At 34.9% G+C, this 20,856-nt stretch overlaps 1 protein-coding gene across 5 annotated transcripts in view; it reads left to right on the top strand.

The window, feature by feature from the left end:
- Positions 1-20,856, top strand: part of LOC123674423 (neurexin-3) — a 238,420-nt gene that overhangs the window by 214,297 nt on the left and 3,267 nt on the right. Inside the window, exons 13-24 of one of the 5 annotated variants that reach the window (XR_006746660.1) lie at positions 385-493; positions 3,082-3,349; positions 3,497-3,706; positions 4,161-4,468; positions 5,215-5,334; positions 5,389-5,567; positions 7,002-7,173; positions 7,232-7,467; positions 8,978-9,257; positions 13,451-16,578; positions 19,431-19,565; positions 19,983-20,378. Coding sequence is in view for 2 of the 5 variants with exons in the window: in XM_045609283.1 (XP_045465239.1) it covers positions 385-493; positions 3,082-3,349; positions 3,497-3,706; positions 4,161-4,468; positions 5,215-5,334; positions 5,389-5,567; positions 7,002-7,173; positions 7,232-7,467; positions 8,978-9,257; positions 13,451-14,085 (2,517 nt within the window). In the remaining 3 variants the exon portion in view is untranslated. Of the gene's footprint in view, positions 1-384; positions 494-3,081; positions 3,350-3,496; positions 3,707-4,160; positions 4,469-5,214; positions 5,335-5,388; positions 5,568-7,001; positions 7,174-7,231; positions 7,468-8,977; positions 9,258-11,624; positions 12,029-13,450; positions 17,920-19,430; positions 19,566-19,982; positions 20,379-20,856 lie in introns of those variants that run through there. The other 4 variants (XR_006746662.1, XR_006746661.1, XM_045609283.1 and 1 more) reach the window with 4 other exon arrangements.

Raw genomic sequence — 20,856 nt, 5'->3', positions numbered from 1 at the left:
AGAGGTTATGAGCAAAAACTGAAAAATGTCCGGAAATATTGAGGTTCTTCGGCCCTCCTCAAGTTAGCACAGGGTCCTCATGTTGGATAATTTGACAGAGTCATCCCACAACACCCCCGAACAATCTGTAGAAGTTTCATTAAGTTCCGAATTTTTTCCAGCAGACCCACCTTTTCTGTATTTGTCTACTGGACTAATAGCTCATTATGAAAATTTTAGATGTCTCAATCTTTTCATATAGACCGAATAGAAAAAAATGTTAAAGGAAAAAAGTGTTACTTTTGACCTCAATAATCTACCGTTAAAATATATGTGCGAGTCAGAAACAATTTTTATCCAACCAGATCCTCCTCTGTTTCTAACAAATTTTAAATCCATTTTCAGATCCTGCTGGCCGGACAGAACGTGAACGATAACGAATGGCATACGATGCGGTTCTCGAGACGAGGGGCCAATCTGAAGCTGCAACTCGATAACCACTTGCCAATTAGAGGTAATGCTTTTTTCCTCCTTACAGGGTTCTTATTTGTTGTATAAGGAAACTGACAGCCCTGTTTCCCGCTAAACTTTCCCATATTTTCCGCGGTTTCACATTATTCTTTCCTCCATGGCTAAGGGATTGGGGAATGGCCAATTTAGAGCTTCCCATTTAGAAGTGAAGTAAGTGACTGCTTTCAAGGTATTAGCGTGAATTGATTCTTCCGCCTCTTTCTTTAAGGTATTCATAATAGGATTCTCGCGAAACAATCTTGATTTCTTCACAAGTTTCTTATACTTTTAATGAATTCATACCGTCTTCTTCCATCGTGATGAATAATTAAGTAATTAGAAGTAGAATCGTAGCACCGTGGATGCTAAAGACTAAATGATTCAACCTCTCGCTACCTCTGGAATATATAAAGTAATTCAAAATGAATGTGGACCTTGTAAGGGTGTTTTCCTTTGATGAGTATGACAAAAAACTAATGAGGTTTTGAACCTGACCTTCTTCCTATCTAGGAAGAAGATCAGGTTCTTAGCACAAAACCACTCCTCAAATCATCGCTGCCTAGTTTCGATTTTATTCTCAAATTAACTCAACTGGAATATTTAATCGAAATACAACATTTTACTTTAATGCATCTCAAAAAGAACATCACAACTGTGTAAATAGCATCAAAACCTTCATAAAGAAAACCAACAATGAAATTCATTTGAGGTTTATATATTCTTCATGGAATTAGGACATTTATATTTTCCAATTTTTCATGATATAACATATTCTCAATTATGGTTAGATTAGGTGGTCAAGTAGAGGAATCAATAATTTTCTGGTGAATTACTCACAGTTTCATTGTGGTTTCAAAGTTCTTCTGATAATAAGATAAAATCTAACTGGCTCAAAAACCCAATTTTTTCAGGCAGCGTTTTCAATTTCAACTCTAAACTTAATAGATATTATCAACAATTTCATAAATAGAGATTCAAAATTTTCCTTTGTTGAAGTTCAAATACCTAACGTCCTAAAAGTCCACGTAATATGGTTTTGTGAGATCGTTAATTTTTTTTTGCGTGAACATTTGTCCATGAGAAAGCTTTGCTCGAAATGGGTGCCGCACATGCTCACCACTGACCAAAAGCAACAACGCGTTGTCTATTACGAACGCTTCCAAAGTAGAATAAACAGGATTTTCGAGTCAATATGTGATAGGGGATGAAATATGTATTCATCAATATACCCCTCAAATATACGCTCAAATAGAGCGTCACAAAGCAGTGGGTGAAACGGTCTAAAGCAACCAAATTTCCAAATATTAGCCGGCAAGGTTATGGTATCCATATTTTGGGACGTGCATGGTATATTATTTATCTACTATATTGACGAAGGTGCAGCCATCAACAGTGAATATTATATAACTTCATTGGATCGATTAAGTGCAGAAGTCAAAACAAAGATGTCGTCTATTGCAAAAAAAAATTTTTTCTTTACCCAGAACAATTCTCCTTGTCATCACAAATTAAAACCATTGTCAAATTGAAGGAATAGCGCTTTCAACTGCTTGACCACCCAGCTCATTATTTCTTTTTACTGGTTACGCCAAGATATATCGAGAGTAAATCAATCATCTCATTAGGAGTATGTCCAGGTTTGTTTCCTAAGTCAAAAATATAATTAATTTTTATAAATTTTTTAACGGTTGGTTTTTCTGGAATTTTGATCAATCACCAACCTAACTCTAAGAGACATATACATACAGGGTGGCCATTTGAAAACGAAACAGACGAGATTACAGACGAAATAAAGTGTTTCGATAGAAATGCTCGGACAGGTCGATTTCTGTTTCGAGGGGGACAACTTAAGATTTAGGTTACTGACGCATAGCTCTTCAACCCTTGCTACTACAACCCTCACCCCCAAATTTTGAATAGGGAAGATGGGGTGAGTGATACATCATTTATAAGTATTTTTATACTGATTTCAGCACAGTAATTGTTTTTTTCATTTTATGCATTAGTTCTCGAAATATTCTTAACTAAGTATTTGAAAATGAAGTGGTGTTTTCATGGCACTTGTAGTGTTTTGTGAAAAATCGACATTTTGAGCTTCAAAACAACCATGACTGTGGCTTCCTTCCTAACTAACTAACGCATGAATATTTCGAGAACTAATGCATAAAATGAAAAAACAATTACTGTGCTGAAATCAGTATGAAAATACCTTTAAATTGAGGTATCACTCACCCCATCTTCCTTATTCAAAAATTGGGGGTGGGGGTTGTAGCAGCAAGGGTTGAAGCGCTATGCGTCCGTAACCTACATCTTAAGTTGTCCCCCTCGAAACAGAAATCGACCTGTCCGAGCATTTCTATCGAAAAACTTTATTTCGTCTGTAATCTCGTCTGTTTCGTTTTCAAATGGCCACCCTGTATATAAAAATTTCTGTAACCTATCACATTATAACATGACAAACAAATTATTCTCAGGGAAAATGGAAATTGCTTTTCTTTGTCTTTGTTAGAAAACTCCTCAAATGAGCTTATTGAGGAGATTATACAACTTAAATGTTTTCATGTTACATATCTCAACTGACCAATGTTTCAGCTGAAACTCAAGGAAAGCACAATACACTACAATGGCGCACAATACATATCGGTGGCCTTTACCACCTCGAAGAAGAAATCAGTATGACCACAACAGTTCCTAATTTCATCGGAGAAATTCAACAGTTTTATTTCAACAACATTCCGTACATCGAGCTGGCGAGAGCATCCAGAGGGGAACAATCCATATCTGGTTTTCCAGGCATCAGAGTAGCGGCGAGATTCGTGAAACACGCCACTGACAACCTTCATAGGCCTGTCACCTTCAGGTACCCGAAAACTTCTATTCTATTTTTATCGATATTGGGGAAACGCGATTCATTCAAAGATAGTATTCGAGTTTGGAAAAAGCAATTACTGGAAAATATTCGTTGATGTTGAGGATGCGAGCGAAAATCACATAATTCTTCTTTCAGGTCGAAGCACACATTTATCGGACTACCTATGCTCAGAGCCTACTCTAGCATACACATAGACTTCATGTTCAGAACGAGAGAAGCTAACGGACTTATCATGTTCAACGGTGGTAGAAAAGAAGACTTCGTTGCTGTAGAATTGGTAGATGGTCACATAAATTATGTGGTGAACGTTGGTGATGGAACAGTAACACTTAGGGATACTTCTAGGTATGTATAATTTTTCCTTTTTATTCATTCTTTTTTTTATTTCTGTGTTTACAAGTCTCTTTTTGATATTTTCTTCTGATTAGCTCCTCAGCAGTAGTATCTACTACATTAGTGTAAGTGACTGGTTCATTAGGTCACTAGTAAATAATTCACTTTGTCCTCTAACTAATGTGTCTTCTCCACAAAAATTAGTATTTCAGATCATATTGGAAAAATTAATCAAGCTCAGTTAAATCGAAGTTTTTCATGAGCATATCCTCGACAACTAGTATTTCTAAGACATAAAATCAAAGTTTGACTCCAAGTGCCTTACTTTCTTTTCACTTTTTTTGTCAATAATCCACTTATGTATCTTCTTATGTTATGACACTCATTGGCTCTGTATTGGTATTGTTATCTCTATTGCAAATTCGCTACTAGTTCGAGTAAAAGATTACTTTAAAACCTGTTACAGATCACACCTAAATGACAATCGATGGCACACGGTAGGCATAAGACGACCTTCAGCGAAGCAACACACCCTAATGGTCGACGACGATATTGTGGTAACATCGAATCCTGGCACTGGTAATTTGGAGCTTGACGGTATTTTGTACCTTGGTGGTGTTCACAAGGATTTGTACAGTCAGCTACCTCAAACAGAAGTAAAATCAAGACACGGCTTCGAGGGATGTATAGCGGGCCTTGATCTCAATGGGGAATCGCCAAATATAATGGAAGATGCAGTGGTCCACAGTTCTTTGGTTACAGCAGGTTGTGAAGGTCAGTTGAGTACAGACGTAAGACTATTTTAAGATTTCCAAAGGTTTCAAAGAGTTATCCTAAATTCAGAATTGTAACTGTAGGTGCAAAATGAATGTACTCAACTAGGAATTTAAGTTTTATATGTGATCCAGCGTTGGCATCATTTCGGTATATTCATTCCAAACTCCTTTCACCAGACAAATATTAATCTTTCGACCTCTGATAATAATGAGGTTATATATGTAAAACTTCTCAAACTACACACTCATTCCTAGTTGTAACTAGTCAGCCACTCCTTGTGAGTAACAATTGTCGAGCAGATACTCCACTTCATATTTTCTCAATTATGATTTTCAAATCGCTGGCAACAAAACATCAACAACTCCTCCCCAAGATTTAATAATGTATTAAAACTGAATTTACAATTGTTTGAAGTCTATGCACCTATCAGAGGACGTAATTTTATCACCTTCCTTTTCCACCGAACCACAAAAGCTGCTGGCTAACTCGGGAGAGGTCTAATGTGGTGCCACCGATTCAATAGGAAGAACACCGAATACCCCAGGATATGGGTTTGGTGGTTCGGAACCTGAAATCCTACAAGAGTGAAGAAGAAGTGAATCAAAATCACTCAAAACTCTTTCACTGAAATTAAAATTATTGAACATTTTTCCATGTTTCTCAATATTTTTTGCAAATTTTGTTATCATCGCATGTCTTCATCTGAATTGTTAGATTTTTAGATTAATATAGCCCTTTTTCAGGACAATCAGCCAAATGTAACCACAACGTGTGCGGAAATGGTGGTCTTTGCGTACAACAGTGGCATTCCTATACTTGTGAATGTGATCTGACCACATTTACAGGTCCCACTTGTTCGGACGGTAAGAAAAAGCTGCCCCTATTTATTTCAGTAACTAATTTGTCAACACTTTCAGAATCTGTTTCCTACGAATTTGGACCGAACAGAGGAATCATAACGTATACTTTTCCTGAAGACAATCGCCCAGAAATGCAAGAAGACTCGATCGCTGTAGGATTCATGACGACTAAATCTGATGCAGTACTTCTTAGAGTGGTTAGCGGAACGTCTAGCGATTATATCGAAATAGAGATTGTAAGTGAATTTTGAATTAATGTAGGCTTGGTTAGTCGATCGTCTAGAGGTATGATTCGATTACCTGGCTTTTCCTCTTCTTCTTCGTGACTTTGCTTAGGTTTGTAATAATTAACTCTTTTGAATTATTCACATCTATTCACAAAGCCACACTTACAGTACGAACACAGTTTATACGGTACTGAATTTCGTCTTTAACTCGAATGTTAATTACTCGAAACGTTTTCGATTATCACATCTTCGTCTTATTACAATTTTCGGTCGTCTAGTCTTCAACTCGTTCGCGACTCGTCTCAATCTAATGCGCGAACCGTCTTTACGTCATTCGTCTTATGTTGACCGACCGAACTTGCTCTTAACTCTTAGACTTGACTGGAACTTACTGACCTCCCATGAATATCGACTTCCCTTCTTCCGGCTTGACCACACCCTTAGCACCACTCCGATATCGGGGGAAAGTACCAAGTACAACCCCCAGTTCAATAAGAGTTTTGCTGTACCGCCCACAAAGCACTTCGCGGATTCCTGGAAATCGAATATTCTCAAAGGACCAGCACTCGATACGCAGATGTGACATCCGGTACCCAACCCCCAGTAAATCTCCCAAGATTTACAACCGACATGACAAGAATTAACACTATGTTATATACAATAGCCATTCATTCCCTGTAAATTCATTGAAACCGTCATGCCCTCGACACTTGAAGAAACTAATAGGTCTCCAAGCATCCTGTTGACCATGTCAATTATTTACAGGGAACAATGACTGGATACCACATTAATAATTACACTTATTTTCATTTTATGAAAGTTTGAAGAATAATTTGATTCAGATCAAAGGGTTGCAGTCATTACCGTAGACAAAATTCGAAGCTAGTCGTAAATATTGGGTATTTTTGTCGGTATTCTGATTCTGGTGGAGAAATGCACAATTTTACTTTGCTAAACCATAGATAATACTAGAAGAATATTGAAGGATTTAAACTCATAATTTCTGTGATTAACAGATATGTTAACAATGTGATCAGAATTTTAATACACATGAAAATGTTTTATGTGTCTCTAGACACCATAAAACCAAATTTGAGTCAACATCAATTTTATTGGAGTCAAACTTTAAAATCACTTAGACTCAAAAATTAAATCCTTGAATCACAGTCAATTTAAAAATGTGATCAATAACTTGCTTCTTCAGGGTACCCATTGTAGTGTCCAAGAATATCTCTCCGCTATATTTGAGTGATTTCCGATAAGTTAGATAGATATCTACTTTTTTTGTTATTGTTTATTTTTCTTTTTTTTTCCCTGACTTGTTCTAAAAATTGTTAAATGTTGAAGGATCGATTTATTATTATAACCATGAAAAACCTTATACATTCTCCATGTTTACCTTCTCCATTGAAAAATATCATTCATTAATTTTACGGTTTAAAGGTGGAAGGAAACGTATTCGTGGTGTACAACCTAGGAACAAACGATCATCCGTTGGGTGAAATTTCTGTGAAAGTCAACGATAACAACTACCACATCGTCAGATTCCACAGATTCGGTCACAACTCCACGCTGCAAATAGATGATTACAATGTTCAAACAAGTCATCCTCTTGGTAAGACATTCAGGATTTGGGTTGTTCCATGGTTAATTTATACCATCACATGTTTCAGGTCATCAGTTGCAAGTTTTCAATAGCCAGTCCCAAATTCAGATCGGTGGAAAATGGAGTAAGGGTAAATCCCGAATAGAAAGGCCATTTAATGGCATTGTTTCCGGTGTGGTTGTCAATGGTTTGAGGGTTTTGGATTTGGCTGCAGAAAAAGACGGTCACGTTTCAATCAGAGGCGATGTGCAGCTCATCACTGGCATTCATGACCGACAAGATCATCTCCAAAAAATGCAGCAGGTAAGTATGGCTTAGTGTGGTGTTGTGAGTCAGTAATTAAGGCAAAAGGTCAGTGGCTCAACATAATACGGCAAAATATTAGTTGACTACCAACCACAATTCTGTTGGTATTTTGTGAAATATTGAAATATACAGAGGGGCGTCGGATAGAACAACTCTTTTCATGAATAAAAGTTCATATAAACATATATCCTAATAAGTTTCGTTTTCGAGATTCAGGGTATGAGTTTGAAAAAAAATCAGTTTTTTTTACTTATAACTCTAGTATTATTACATTCATTGTTTTAATTTTTGGATATTGAACTCTAATGTTTCGAATTCCAAATTAGGTAAGTGTCATCTACCAAAAATTATTTCATTTCTCAAATCACCAGATGAACTTCACTAAAAAAAAAAGATTTCTTGAATTTTTTTCATAGAATGTACCATTTCTGAGATAATCGAGTACAAAGCAAAAACTTTTCACAAAAACGTAGAAAAATTAATTTGTAAGTATCATCGCTCCCCAATAAATAATTCGAAACATTACCTTATCTAGAGTTTAATACCTAAAAATTGAAACAATGAATGTAATAATACAAGAGTTATAAGTAAAAAACTCATTTTTTACAAACTTTAACATCCTGTATCTCGAAAATGAAGGTTGGTAGGATATATGTTTATATGATTTTTTTTTTCATGAAAAAAGATTTTCTCTCTGAGACCAAACTTTGAAGTAAAATATGGATCACCCTGTATTTTCTGAATGGAAGATACTATTCATCATAGTCAAAACAACATTTTTGTTTTCCAATAAATATTGTGATGATTATTTTTGACGATAATATACCGAAACTATTGAAAAGCATCTACAATGAGTATTCCAATGAAATGTCGAATTCAGTTCAAACTTTTCAACTCCGAATACTTGAGATTTCACATCTGCACATGTTCAACGCACATCCCTATAAGTAAAAGTTTAAATTCATATAGAACCATATAAGATCAATTCAGAATATCCATAACAAACCACATTAATAATTAGAGAATTTAAAAATTTCTCAAAAAATTGCGAACACACATACCAACGGCTAGACCCGAATGATTTGAAATAAATTTTGCGATACAAAATAAGTATCAAATTTTTTTTTACCGAAAAATTTCACAAAGCGTTGTCTACCTTTGGTTGATTCCAAAGCAATAATCAAATGAATAAAGTTTTAGTCAACAGCAAGAAAGATAACCTCTTTGTTTATATTTGCAGGTTTTTGAAATCTCTAAATCAATAACAAAACTAGACCTTGATGTTTATTCTTCACTAGGGTTTTTGAATTTTTTTCGTGTGTTTTCCAACTCCTCACCAATAATTCACTACCACACAGCAGAAAATGTCTCTTCTACATGATTCAAATATTGTATAAGACATTTCTAGAATCAGTCTCTTCGCTAAAAAGTAAAAACTGAATGACTATGGTCTTCGTTTTGGAATTTACAGAAATACTTTCGTCTCTATCAAATTCTTGTTTTTTAGACTCCAGCTTCCGATTTCCCCGGACTCGAAGATGATTTGGTCTTCAGTGGAGCTGGGTCCGGGTGTAACGGCGATGATGAAGATGAGTGTCCTCCACTTCCTGAATCTGGATCAGGAGACGATGATCTCATAACTCCAGTCTACATTCCTCCAACCAGACCTCCGCCAACCACGAAGACGAAGGCACCACCTCCGTCTTGCGATGACGAAGATTGCTTCACCGGGTCCGGTGGTGGTGAGGTTACGGAGGAGACTACGAATGCTACATCTGTTACGCCAGGTAAATTTGAAATTCAGTTTTTTTATCTAACTTCCTCAAGTGAACCTCTGCCCGTGTTTTGATCTTTTTTACAGAAAAATTGTGTATTTTGTTATGTTTGAAGTGAAAAATAATAATTACTATTTTTCATTTACTAGTCTTGGTTAATCGAACGCCTAGAGATATGATTCGATTACCTGGCCTTTCGTCTTCTTCTCCATGACTTTGCTCTTGTTTGTAATAATTGAACACTTTTAATTATGTACAGTGCATCCCATTTTGGGTGAGACTGCCAGGTTTCTCGCTTGTTATTTAAGATAGAGCCTTGCGGTTTTCACGTTCCCGTCCTACTTTTTCGTGAAACTCAAGTTGGTCTAATCAGATTTTGCATAACTGTTTCCGTTCAAGAGATACAGGGTGATTTTGGAAATTGATACTTTTCGGACCCCTCCTTTGTCTCCGAAGTTATTAGAAATAATGCTGAGGTGAAAACTACGTCTGAATCAGAATTTTGCGTAGAATCCAGTGGCGTACTCAATTTTTTTTCCGGGTATGGTTTTGAAGATTCAACACAAACCTATATTTTTTTTATGGAACACCCTATATATTGTTACTTCGTTGGATTCGTAAGGTAGGATGTTCATAAATATAAAAAAACACTAAAACATCAAATAATGATGGTTTTTTTGTTAATGGGCAATGGATTTGCCATATAAAAAAAAATCAATAATAATAATAATAATTCATAGCGATGACACCTAGATTAGATTGGTTTTTTCTTCCCAATGCTTGCGTGATAAAACAATGCTGCCAAATGCATAGTAGCCATAATAACAACAAGAATGTTTGTATCATCAATGACCTACTACTTTTTAAATATCAAAAATTAATAATCCTCTTATTGAAACTTGGGAAATTCATGACCCATTAACAGAAAAACCATCATTATTTGATGTTTTAGTGTTTTTGTATTTCTGAACATCCTACCTACATAGTATCCTACATCATTTTGAAGGGAAAAAAATACGAATCCAACGAAGTAATAATATGCAGGGTGTTCCATTAAAAAAAATATAGGTTTGTGTTGAATCTTCAAACCATAGCCCAAAAAAAAAATGAGTACGCCACTGGATTCTACTCAGAATTCTGATTCAGAAGTAGTTTCCACCTCAGCATTATTTCTAATAACTTCGGAGATAAAGGAGGTGTCCGAAAAGTATCATTTTCCAAAATCACCTGTATCTCTTGAACGGAAACAGTTATGAAAAATCTGATTAGACCAACTTGAGTTTCACGAAAAAGTAGGACAGGAACGTGAAAACCGCAAGGCTCTATCTTGAACAACAAGCGAGAAACCTGGCTGTCTCACCCAAAATGGGATGCACGGTACAGTACAAACACAGTATTGAGAAGATCTTAATTACGATCTTAATTACAATTTCTCACTACGGTACTGAATTTCGTCTCAAACAAGTCGAATGTTAATTGCGAAACATCTTCGAATATCGCGTCTTCGTCTTTCTTTTAAGTTTCGGTCGTCTCGTCTTATTCTAGTCCACGAATCATCTTTCGTCTTTTGCGTCTTACTCTCGACCGAACTTACTCTCAACGCGACTGACTTACTTCATCTTAGACTGATCTCCTCTTGCTATCGACTTCTTTTCTTCCAACTTGGCCACACCCCTAGCATCCCCCCGATATCGGGGGAAAGTACCAAGTACCACCCCTAGTACAATAAGAGTTTTGCCGTACAGCCCACAAAACTCTTCGCGGATTACTGGAAATCTCAGCCAGAATATTCTGGAAGGACCAGCACGTGATACGCAGATGTGACATCCGATACCACCGAGTTCGTTGTCGAGCTTTCCCAACCCCCAGTAAATTTCTCAAGATTTACAATTCTAACATTACTTACATTTCTTCGACACCTCGAAGAATAAACACTTCCTTTACACATTATCTACACTAGAAATTCGTTCCCTGTAAATCTATTGAAACTGTCATGCCCTCGACGCTTGGAGAAACTAAATAAGCTGAATAGATTAATAGATATGAACTTTCTTTTGAGATATTTACCTTGTATATCCCGAGATGCGCAGTTCTACTAATATGAACTACTTCCATCGAGCCTTTGGAATGTTTTCGTACCGTTTACGGTTAATTCGCCCATAGATACCATGGCTCACTGATGAACTTGATTCAAAGATTCAAAGGGTTGAGAATATTAAAGAAGTGTATCTTGAAAGCGGAAATAATCATGTCGAACATAAAGAAAACAGCAAATTTGACGGCGTCAAAAGAAACCATTTTCACAATCTTGGTGAAAAAATAGGGCAGTGTAATTAAAAATAAAAATAATATTTTCCATAATAAATGATCCTTTTGCAGGTAAGAGATCCAAAGAGAACGAAAAAAGTTATGAAACTTTTCGTGAAAAAGTAAATTTATGGGTTACTTCAAAAATCAACTTGTAAGAGATTAAACTCAAGATAATCGAAGAAGAACAAAAACAAAAAATTCAATTACTTGATGAAGAATATAAAAAAAGGATTCAATTACTCAAAAAAGAACATAAGAAAAGAATTCAGTCACTCGTTCAGAAGCATGAAATGGAAGTGAAATTTATCGAGGAGGAGAAAAAAATATATATACAATTCAAACAAGAATTCAGCTGATATCTGATGAAGAAACATTTTGTTGTAGAAAAAATAATAAAACACGGGGATATGATACTCGTATATGTAATAGATTTTATAGTTATGTAGGAAATAAAAGTTTTATTTTTCAGTATACTAAATATTGACTTTATTCAATCATCCATATGATAAATATTGTCATTTGATATTATTTAAATGATCGACTATTTGATGCCTTCTTCTATCAAGGGCGGCCCTAGCCTTAAATTTTGGGAGGTTGCCGTTATGGGTTTCAAGTTTTTTGATGGGACCATTTCGTACCTTGTCTGCTCGAAACGCATATTTAGTATTGGTGGTTATAAAGGTCTATTGGAGTATTGAGTTGGGGAGCCATTATCTGGCCACTTTTACTAATTCGAGGCAGCATGAAATCTACTCGGAAATCTACGCGTTATGTAACAGTGCTCTCCATGATAGGCCTAAGAAGCAGAAGGCAAGGTTGCACTGCTCCCTCCCCGTTTACTAATTACAATCCCAGAATATGGATGAGATGGTATGCGGAGGGAGCCGTCCACTATAAAAAAGACAGGCTTTTTCCCTGCTAGGTAAAAAATTAACAGTTATGTGCCTGAAGTGGTGATGGGCTACAGTAACAAAGCCTATGCTGAATGTAGCCGGTTCTCATTAATGGTTAAAGCTCTGAGCTTCTTAGAGGCCTCACAAGGGCCTAGAAGAGTTGGGTTAGATGAAATAATTGGGGATGACGCCAACCACCCAAGATAATCCAGAAGTTAAGTGAGTCACCTAATCTGTACACATAGGTCTCATCGTCATTTATTATAATCTACATCTGAATGACTTATACCAAGGTGCGACTAGGACTCATGAACCATGTCATTTTGTCTATGCGTATAGAAGTATTCAGCTCAGACATTTCTCTTTTTAATTTCAATTTTTACAAATATATAGGTATCGCTTAATTTTTAATGGACCAAAAAATAACTTGAACTAATTATCTCCTCAGAATGGTGCAATTGTCAGTAATTATTTAGCCTTATATCAGAATATTACTCATTTTACTGTTAGTGCAATATGTAATCAATTAGTATGCTCATTTCAATTAATGGGTGAAAACGTTAAAAATAAATCAAAATTGATACCATTATAATTTCATTATAACTATTATAATCCATTATTATACCCTAGTAGGGTTATTTCTAACTAATCTAAAACAAAAATTAATCTGAACACGAATCCAACTCAACTCGGGAGCTAGGTTAGTTCAAAAACACTTTTGGTCATCTTAGTTAGTTTGTAAAAGAAGGATGAATTGTTAGAATGAAATTGAGAGAACTAATCTCAAACTACAGAAAACGAAAGAACGGTGCCTAATTAGATGATTCAGATTGGTTCAAAATAACTCTACTTTTGTTTCATATGTATCTTATATAGCTATGACAGTGCTCATTCATAGAAATATATTGCTGCATTATCTTCTGCAAATAATTATCGAATTAAGTTCTGTTGCGAACTTCCTTTGCTAAAACTTATTCTGAAAACACTCTCTTATTTCTACAGAAATAACAACTGCACCAACAACAACTACGGAAGCAGCAACTCCAAAACCGGAAGAACTTACCACAAACGCGGGACCAGTGACTAACATCCAATCCTCTACGATCAGCACCGAGAAAAAAGAGGAATTCGTACCAGTATCGACCTCTCAAGTTACCAGAGAAACCACAACAGTAGCAGTGGTCGAAATAGAAACAACTCAAGTTATACTTACCACACCAGGAAGATATATAGAGCCGCCGAATTTCTACCAACCTCCCTATGTGGAGCACATACCCAACAACAACAACTACTACCCAAGACAAACCAACAAGAGGCAAGAAAGGGTCACATCTGAAACCTCCGAAATAGTAGCTCTGATCATTGGCATCATCGCTGGAGCCCTGATAGCAGTTATATTGATCATTCTTGTTATTCTTAAATTCAAATCGCGTAGTGATAGGTCATTCAAAATAGACGATGGTAAAGGGTATCAACAGGGCCCTAACGCTGCATTACTAGGCAGTCAGAGCTCCACCAATGGCAACCAAAGCCAGTATCATCTGAACGGAGCCTTGAAGAACGGAGATAAACAGGCTCAGTTTGCGCAAAAACCTAAGAAGAGAGATAGCAAAGATATCAAAGAGTGGTACGTTTAAGTGTGTGGACGGTTTAAAGAAATAGAGACTCCGAGCCAAAAGTGTGGACTGATGAAAAGATAAATAAGATTGTATAGGATGAATGGAATGAGCGACGTCTGTAAATGATGGAGAGTACCACTCTGAAAATACGATATAACTCTCCCTATTTCAATTTTTTCATTCTTGGTCATCGGTTTTTCATCGATTTACGTTACGATAAGCCTGAATTGCAGACGTTGCTCGAATGTGATTTAAAGATATGAAACTCTTCAAATTGTTGCAAATCATGCTCATTGCAAACTAACTATTTCACATGTTCGAGGAAAGTACGGAGAAGTACTAGATTATTCTAAGAGATCCAAAAGTAATTTGTTATTTTGTTTTGCATGAATATAAAATTTCGGATCAGATGGTTGAAAATCACTTATGATAAAAAAAACCTCTTCTTTGAATATTTCTTCTCAAACATTCAAAGTTTCCAGGGAGAAAATGAATGTCATTCAAATATTCTGCTTAAAGAAAATTGTTAGCTATTACTACGATCTAGAATGCAAAATATCAGTGAAGAATATTCAACAGCAAAATAATATTTTTTAAACAATTCTTACCATCAAACCAATAGACTTTCCATGGAATGGAATGAATAAATGCTTACTGGATAAATAAATCGAGTGGATCACTTATTGATATAACCTAGTGATTTATAGGTGTTGCATTACAAACTTCTTCTAAATTTTCCTCAAATATGTACTCATCAAAAAAATCTATTACTGGATTTTCATGATCGAATCAATCCTCACCATCAACAACTGTTCACTGTTACATGTTTGAATTTTTTATTGACATCATATTCAATTGTTAGTTCTCGTATAGACCCGACACTAGGTATTTAATGTTATCTTGAAAACTAGTGCTTTAATGTTTAACAGGCACGGATCTTCTAAATTTTTCAGTTTGATGTTATTACTCACTGAATATTGTACAATATTGCTGTGTAGACTATAATAATTTTTTTCATAAATAATTTCCACTTGTATATATTTCTGATATTACTGATGAGCAGTTTTATGTTCGTTATTATTGTAAGTCAAAACCTGAACTTACTTTCAGAGAGGCTCGTAGTTTCTACAATACAACTCATCGATCAATAAAGAACAAGAAACTACGGTTATGCGATGAAATATGATGTGATAGAGGAAAACGAAATCAAAACATGAATATTTCAGTGCAGCAGATAGAGGTGCATTCCCTTCATAGTGTATTCTAGAAAGATATTTCTGACTGATACACAGGACTGTTTAAAAATTACTTGTTTTTTGTCCACTTCGCCATTCACTATCTAGGATAGGTGAGAAGATTGGATATACCTATCTGCACTATATCAGATCAAACGCATGTTGGTTCTAAGACTAGAAAGCGAGCTCTACTGACAGTGATTTTCACCTGCCTCGTTTACACAAGTATCACAACTATTATTATTTTAAGCTAGTTCGAATGACTGATATGATATCGAGTAGGAAGAGATTGTACTGATTGAAGTATTGTCGGAGAATTCACAATTTGTCAATTAGAATTATACTAACAAGGGGATAGATGAGCGACAAAAACAGAATTGAAGAATGGGTGACTTAGAGTTTTTTAGGCACCAATCTAATAATACAGCCTAATTTTGGGATTTCTGCACAATCGTATCCATCAATCAAAAACCTTTTTCTGTTTCACTTATCAGATATTCGATTGTAGTAAGTTCTCAATTACCCACCCTCAAAACCAATAAATAGAAAACATTCAATTATACAAAATGTCACACCTAAAACTCCATCGATCGATATTTCGAAAACCCAATATCGTGAATTCCTAAATTTTGCATGGCATCAACTATCAGAAAACCATAGTCCTCTGAAACGTCTATAGGGAAGTACCCTTTCCGGTTATTAAAATATTCATATTTTCATATTTAATATAATGCAACCAGTACCTAAAGCCTAACCTTCAGTTAGAAGTTCGATAATTTCTCAATTTTCTCTACAAAATAAGGTACCCAATTTTAAGCTAGTTCGAAAACATTAAAAGTCAGGTACAATGGATTCCTATCAATTATAGGCCAACAAAATTGGAAAAATGTTTATGAAGTTTTTCAAAATAATCTATATGTACCATGTCTTCGAATTTGGTCAGATGTAAAAAATAAAACAAGATATTTCATTTGCAAGAAAGTGAATAAACGCAGCTTCATATTTCAAAGGGCTTAGCACTGGAGATAGTTGTCCTTGAGAATTTTCAAAACTGAATTGGTCTATCCTTCAAATTTGAACTGAGAGTACTTTTTTCATTGGTGAAAACTACCTTTTTCATTCTGTGAATTGTCGCTTGTGACAGAACTATGAAAGTGTCTCGAGTTCCAAAAGAAATATCAAATATTGAACCATATCATATTTATCTCTGAAGAAAATCTTAGCTTCAAAAATTTTAGCAATAGGAGAGTCACAATAGGGATCTTAGAAGTGCTATGTGAGTAGAAAAGCTATTGATTATTGATCAGCGAATGGTTTTTAGAATAGATAATTCATAAAAGACACAGAAATAAAGACGAGAACAATTTGCTCAAAATAAGCAACAGCGAAAATAAATACGGTAGAGCTTGAATAACGAGAAACGCTTAGGAATTCAACTGGAACAATTACAAGATTTGAAAGATTTTCATTACGTCATTGATAGATTAGTTTTTATGTTTGGAGATCGTAAGGTAATGGAACAATACTTATCATTTTTAGTAGTTGATGTTTCACTAAGATCTGTGATATTATATGAATTATAAGGCAATTTTTGAGATTGTTCCCAACTGTATACCTAAAGTTCATGAATAACTTGATATTGTTTTAGTTTGAGTCCGTGCCTGGCCTTTTTGAGTTAATTGTCAGAATATTCCTTGAGGACGTGAAAAATATAAGAAGGATTACTTCCTAGTACGATCGGCTTCTTCTTCAGGGTTCATGCATAAAAAATGAACTTGTTTGTATAGATAAACGATGTTACATACCGAAAAAATGTTTTCTTTTACACTTTGGTGCTTCGAAAATGTTGGTATATGAAAGTGTTTCTATAAAAAATAAAACCAGTATTTCATGATTATAAATAATGGTAAAGTATATTATATTGAATTCCATTTCGAATATGAGATATAAAGTTGAAACCATGGATGATTCTTTTCATATGAAATAACTCCGACAGAGCATGATTGTATAATAATCTTGAGTTGCTCCAGAACTACAACACATGTATACCAAATCAAATAGGAAAAATTGAAGAAGACGATAATATCGCTACAAATGCAACAAATCTAAACACTTGAACAAATATCCTCCAAAAATTAACAAATATAAAAATCATCACATATCACCTATAAGCAATAAGAGAATAAAAAACTAAGAAGTATATTTCCTACTGAAATATGAAGAATCAAAACTTCCTCAAGGTTTATTCCAACAGTAAAATAAAAATGAATAACTCACTTCAAAACAAATCTGATAATCTGCTAATTTGATAGTGATTTCAGTGATTCCCATTCTTGAAGTGAGTTAATTCCAAGCACAGTTTTTCACAAAGCGCTAGTTACCCTCATTTTCTATGGCACAACGGTGTCCAGATTGACCTAAAGAATCTATGCGATTACACTAATTATCTATTTGTAATATACTAAATAGCAATACAAGAACCCCTAGTTAAATGAACCCTTTTATTTTAGTAATGTCTTGATTGTGTATAACTTGTACTTATAGACTTTTGTATTATACTTTTTGGATTTTGTTAGAGCTATAATAAAATGGCGTATATTTGGATGTTAAAATCAAAGGAGTTTTTTATTTGTCGGCCATCTTGGCTGAATAATCATTCCCAAACAATATTCAAGTGCAAGGAACTTCACATTTTCTCCTCTTCTGTGTCTTGAGTTATCCTCAAATACTCCGCTTAGGTGGGTATACTTTTGAACCATGTAAATTGAGAGTCTCAAAAGTTTTGGCATGAATTTCTTAATTATTTTATAATATTCTTCATTGTTTATATCAAATTAACTAGTGTTGTGCGTGGGCGCATTCGAATTGAATGATGGTTCATCCGCATCATCCGATTATTTTACTCGATAATCTCAAACAATTTTTAGCATTTTGCAGAGTTATCTTTAGTTAGGGCGGCAAATTGGGTCTCTGTCTAGGGCGGCAGTTTGGTTAGCGACGGCCCTGAAAAAACTCTTGGTGATTTCAGTTTATTAACCTACTGTTCTCCTTCCCAGGATCAGAACAATTTTCGGGAGATTCCTCGTTTACGATTACTATCAAATTCTTCTTCAATTTTAGTCTTCTAATTCATTTAAAAATCAAAAACCTAATTTACCTACACTCTTTTGATTCTTAATTAGGCTCTACTTACCTCATTTTTCTGCTCCAAGTCAGGTTCTCGCGGCCGGTGAAATAAAGTTTACCCTTTCAATATAGGTCTCTAATCTAAGCGATACTGTCTTTTTTTTTCGATGCCCCCTTTCATGAGTATTTTTTGTGGTACTTCCATTCCGCCTAAAATTAACGAGTAACTCCACACACAGCTCAATAATTGGTGAACAAAAGACCAGCCACCTGATGAATGAATGAAAAATGGTTACCTGCAGTTAGGGGTGAAACAGTAAAGCGAGCGTTTAAGGTGCCTCTATTTGAGGGCGGCAATTCGTCCCAGTTTGCTGGTCGCCTTTACATATTTAAACCTTAAGTATTACAAACAACATGTGGTTGATCCGCTCCGATACGTTTGTCAACATTCATTGCAATAAAAAAAACTCCAATACACCTTCACTAATCCGTCTGTAGAATAAATAACACATGGCAGCCCAACCAATATAAACAGAATTCTCTATTTCCTTCATTGAAAGAGGGATAAAATCATTATGTATTTCACGAAGTCCAACCTTCGCTTTCGAATTATTTGGAAGCCGATGTTCGCACATTCGACATATGAAAAATTCCTACGATTTTGTATTCGAAACTAATTACTGTTGAATGCCAAACGCTTTCAGCGGAGCATATGTTTGTAATCCCATATAATAATATGCACAATTACAAGATTCTTCATCGGAAGTAGAAAGTTCTGGATTATCATCGGAGCAGGTGATGTTTCTGTTTCTACTTCAATGTTCTTGCTGACACGAATAAGCCAAATGTTATAATAATCTCATTTATATGTTATATTGAATTCCTCATAAGCATAAAATTAGGTAAAGTTCCTTATGTTATAATCTCTATCCGATGTGCGCAATACGTAGATTTCTATTTCTATTCTATTTTTGATTTACTTCAACAATATTATTTTTTCAGTGATAACACATTGGCATGAATAACGTGAAGAAGTGTATCGCTTCTTTATGTTGTCATTTGAATTTTCTTTTCAATTTTGATCTTACAACTGAGGATTTCCGTTTAGCAAAATTGAATGGAACTGAAGGAAATATTGTAAGTAGATAATCAACAACTTCAATTCCACCTAAACCCTACGAATTGTACATAAAGGCTTCGATTAAATTTGAACCTACGCTTAAGCAACAGATTTTGAATTTTATTTCAATATTTTGTCAAATTTTTATAGATGAAGATTCAACGTGGATCCACGTTGAATCTTCATATCTGATAACTTAATGGTATGAATATTACACAGCATTCATTTTAGTACCTATAAAATCTGAAAAACTCAAAATGTCAGATTTTATAGGTACTAAATTAATGCTGTGTAATATTCATACCATTAAGTTATCAGATAAATTGAGTTGTGTGAAATGCAAAAACAGAAAAAAGTGTGTTTGATGACTTGGATCCTGAGGACCAATATGAAAAAGATATCACTAAGTGTAAATGTTTCATTCATTATTTCAGGTATCCAAGTTCTGGAAACTTCTGAATGCATTAACGTTTAATGATGGAGCAGTGAATTCAAAACGAATATTAGAATTTTTAAAGTCTATCAATTTTAAAAATCCCGATTTGTCGGATTCTTTGAACCAAGGAAGTAAAAACCTCTTGATTGCAGTCGGCTTCGTTTTGTCAGAAGGACTTGAAACAGCCATCGAAGAAGAAATTAAAAGAAGTCCATTCGATGAAAAATTCGATATGTTACAAGAGGATATTGATCCTATCCCAACACCTAATTTTTCTACATTTACCTGTGAAAGAGATTTCCAAAGATACACTGATTGGTTAAGGACAAGAGTACTTTTGAATACGAGAGAAATAAATGAGATGCAAAATCAAAATCTGAAAATTCTGGAAAAGGTGCGTCCAATTCAAAATTTTTCATTATCTCTCCTACATGAATGACAATGATCAATATTTTCGGGCGATATTCTCACATAAATTCCATCCGTAGAATGTGAATTGGCAAATGAAACACAAAATAATCGTAGGAAAATATTATATACTAACTGACAAACAAACTGCAACACCCAGAAAGAGCTGTTTAATTTTTAAATTCATTTTGTGAAACATAGATAGTATAGAAGGAGTAAATGTTCGAATTTTTGTTACTCAAATATTATAGTCGTTTTTCGCAAATTTTTTAAATTTTACGTCAAACCATCAGCTGTTCGAGGAGATTCAAAATCGATGTTTAGTTGTCGTTAAAATGCCTAGAGCACGTGTACGCGGAATTTTTCGCAAGCTAAGTGAATTTGAAAGAGGTGTACAGGAGGCGGGGTTGTCATTTAGAGAAATCGCTAACCGTACGAACAGAAATACAACTACTGTTTTGAGA

This window comes from Harmonia axyridis, chromosome 1 (genome assembly GCF_914767665.1).
Source record: "Harmonia axyridis chromosome 1, icHarAxyr1.1, whole genome shotgun sequence".
In the NCBI taxonomy this organism is placed as follows: domain Eukaryota; kingdom Metazoa; phylum Arthropoda; class Insecta; order Coleoptera; family Coccinellidae; genus Harmonia; species Harmonia axyridis.
This window is presented reverse-complemented; position numbering and strand designations above follow the sequence as displayed.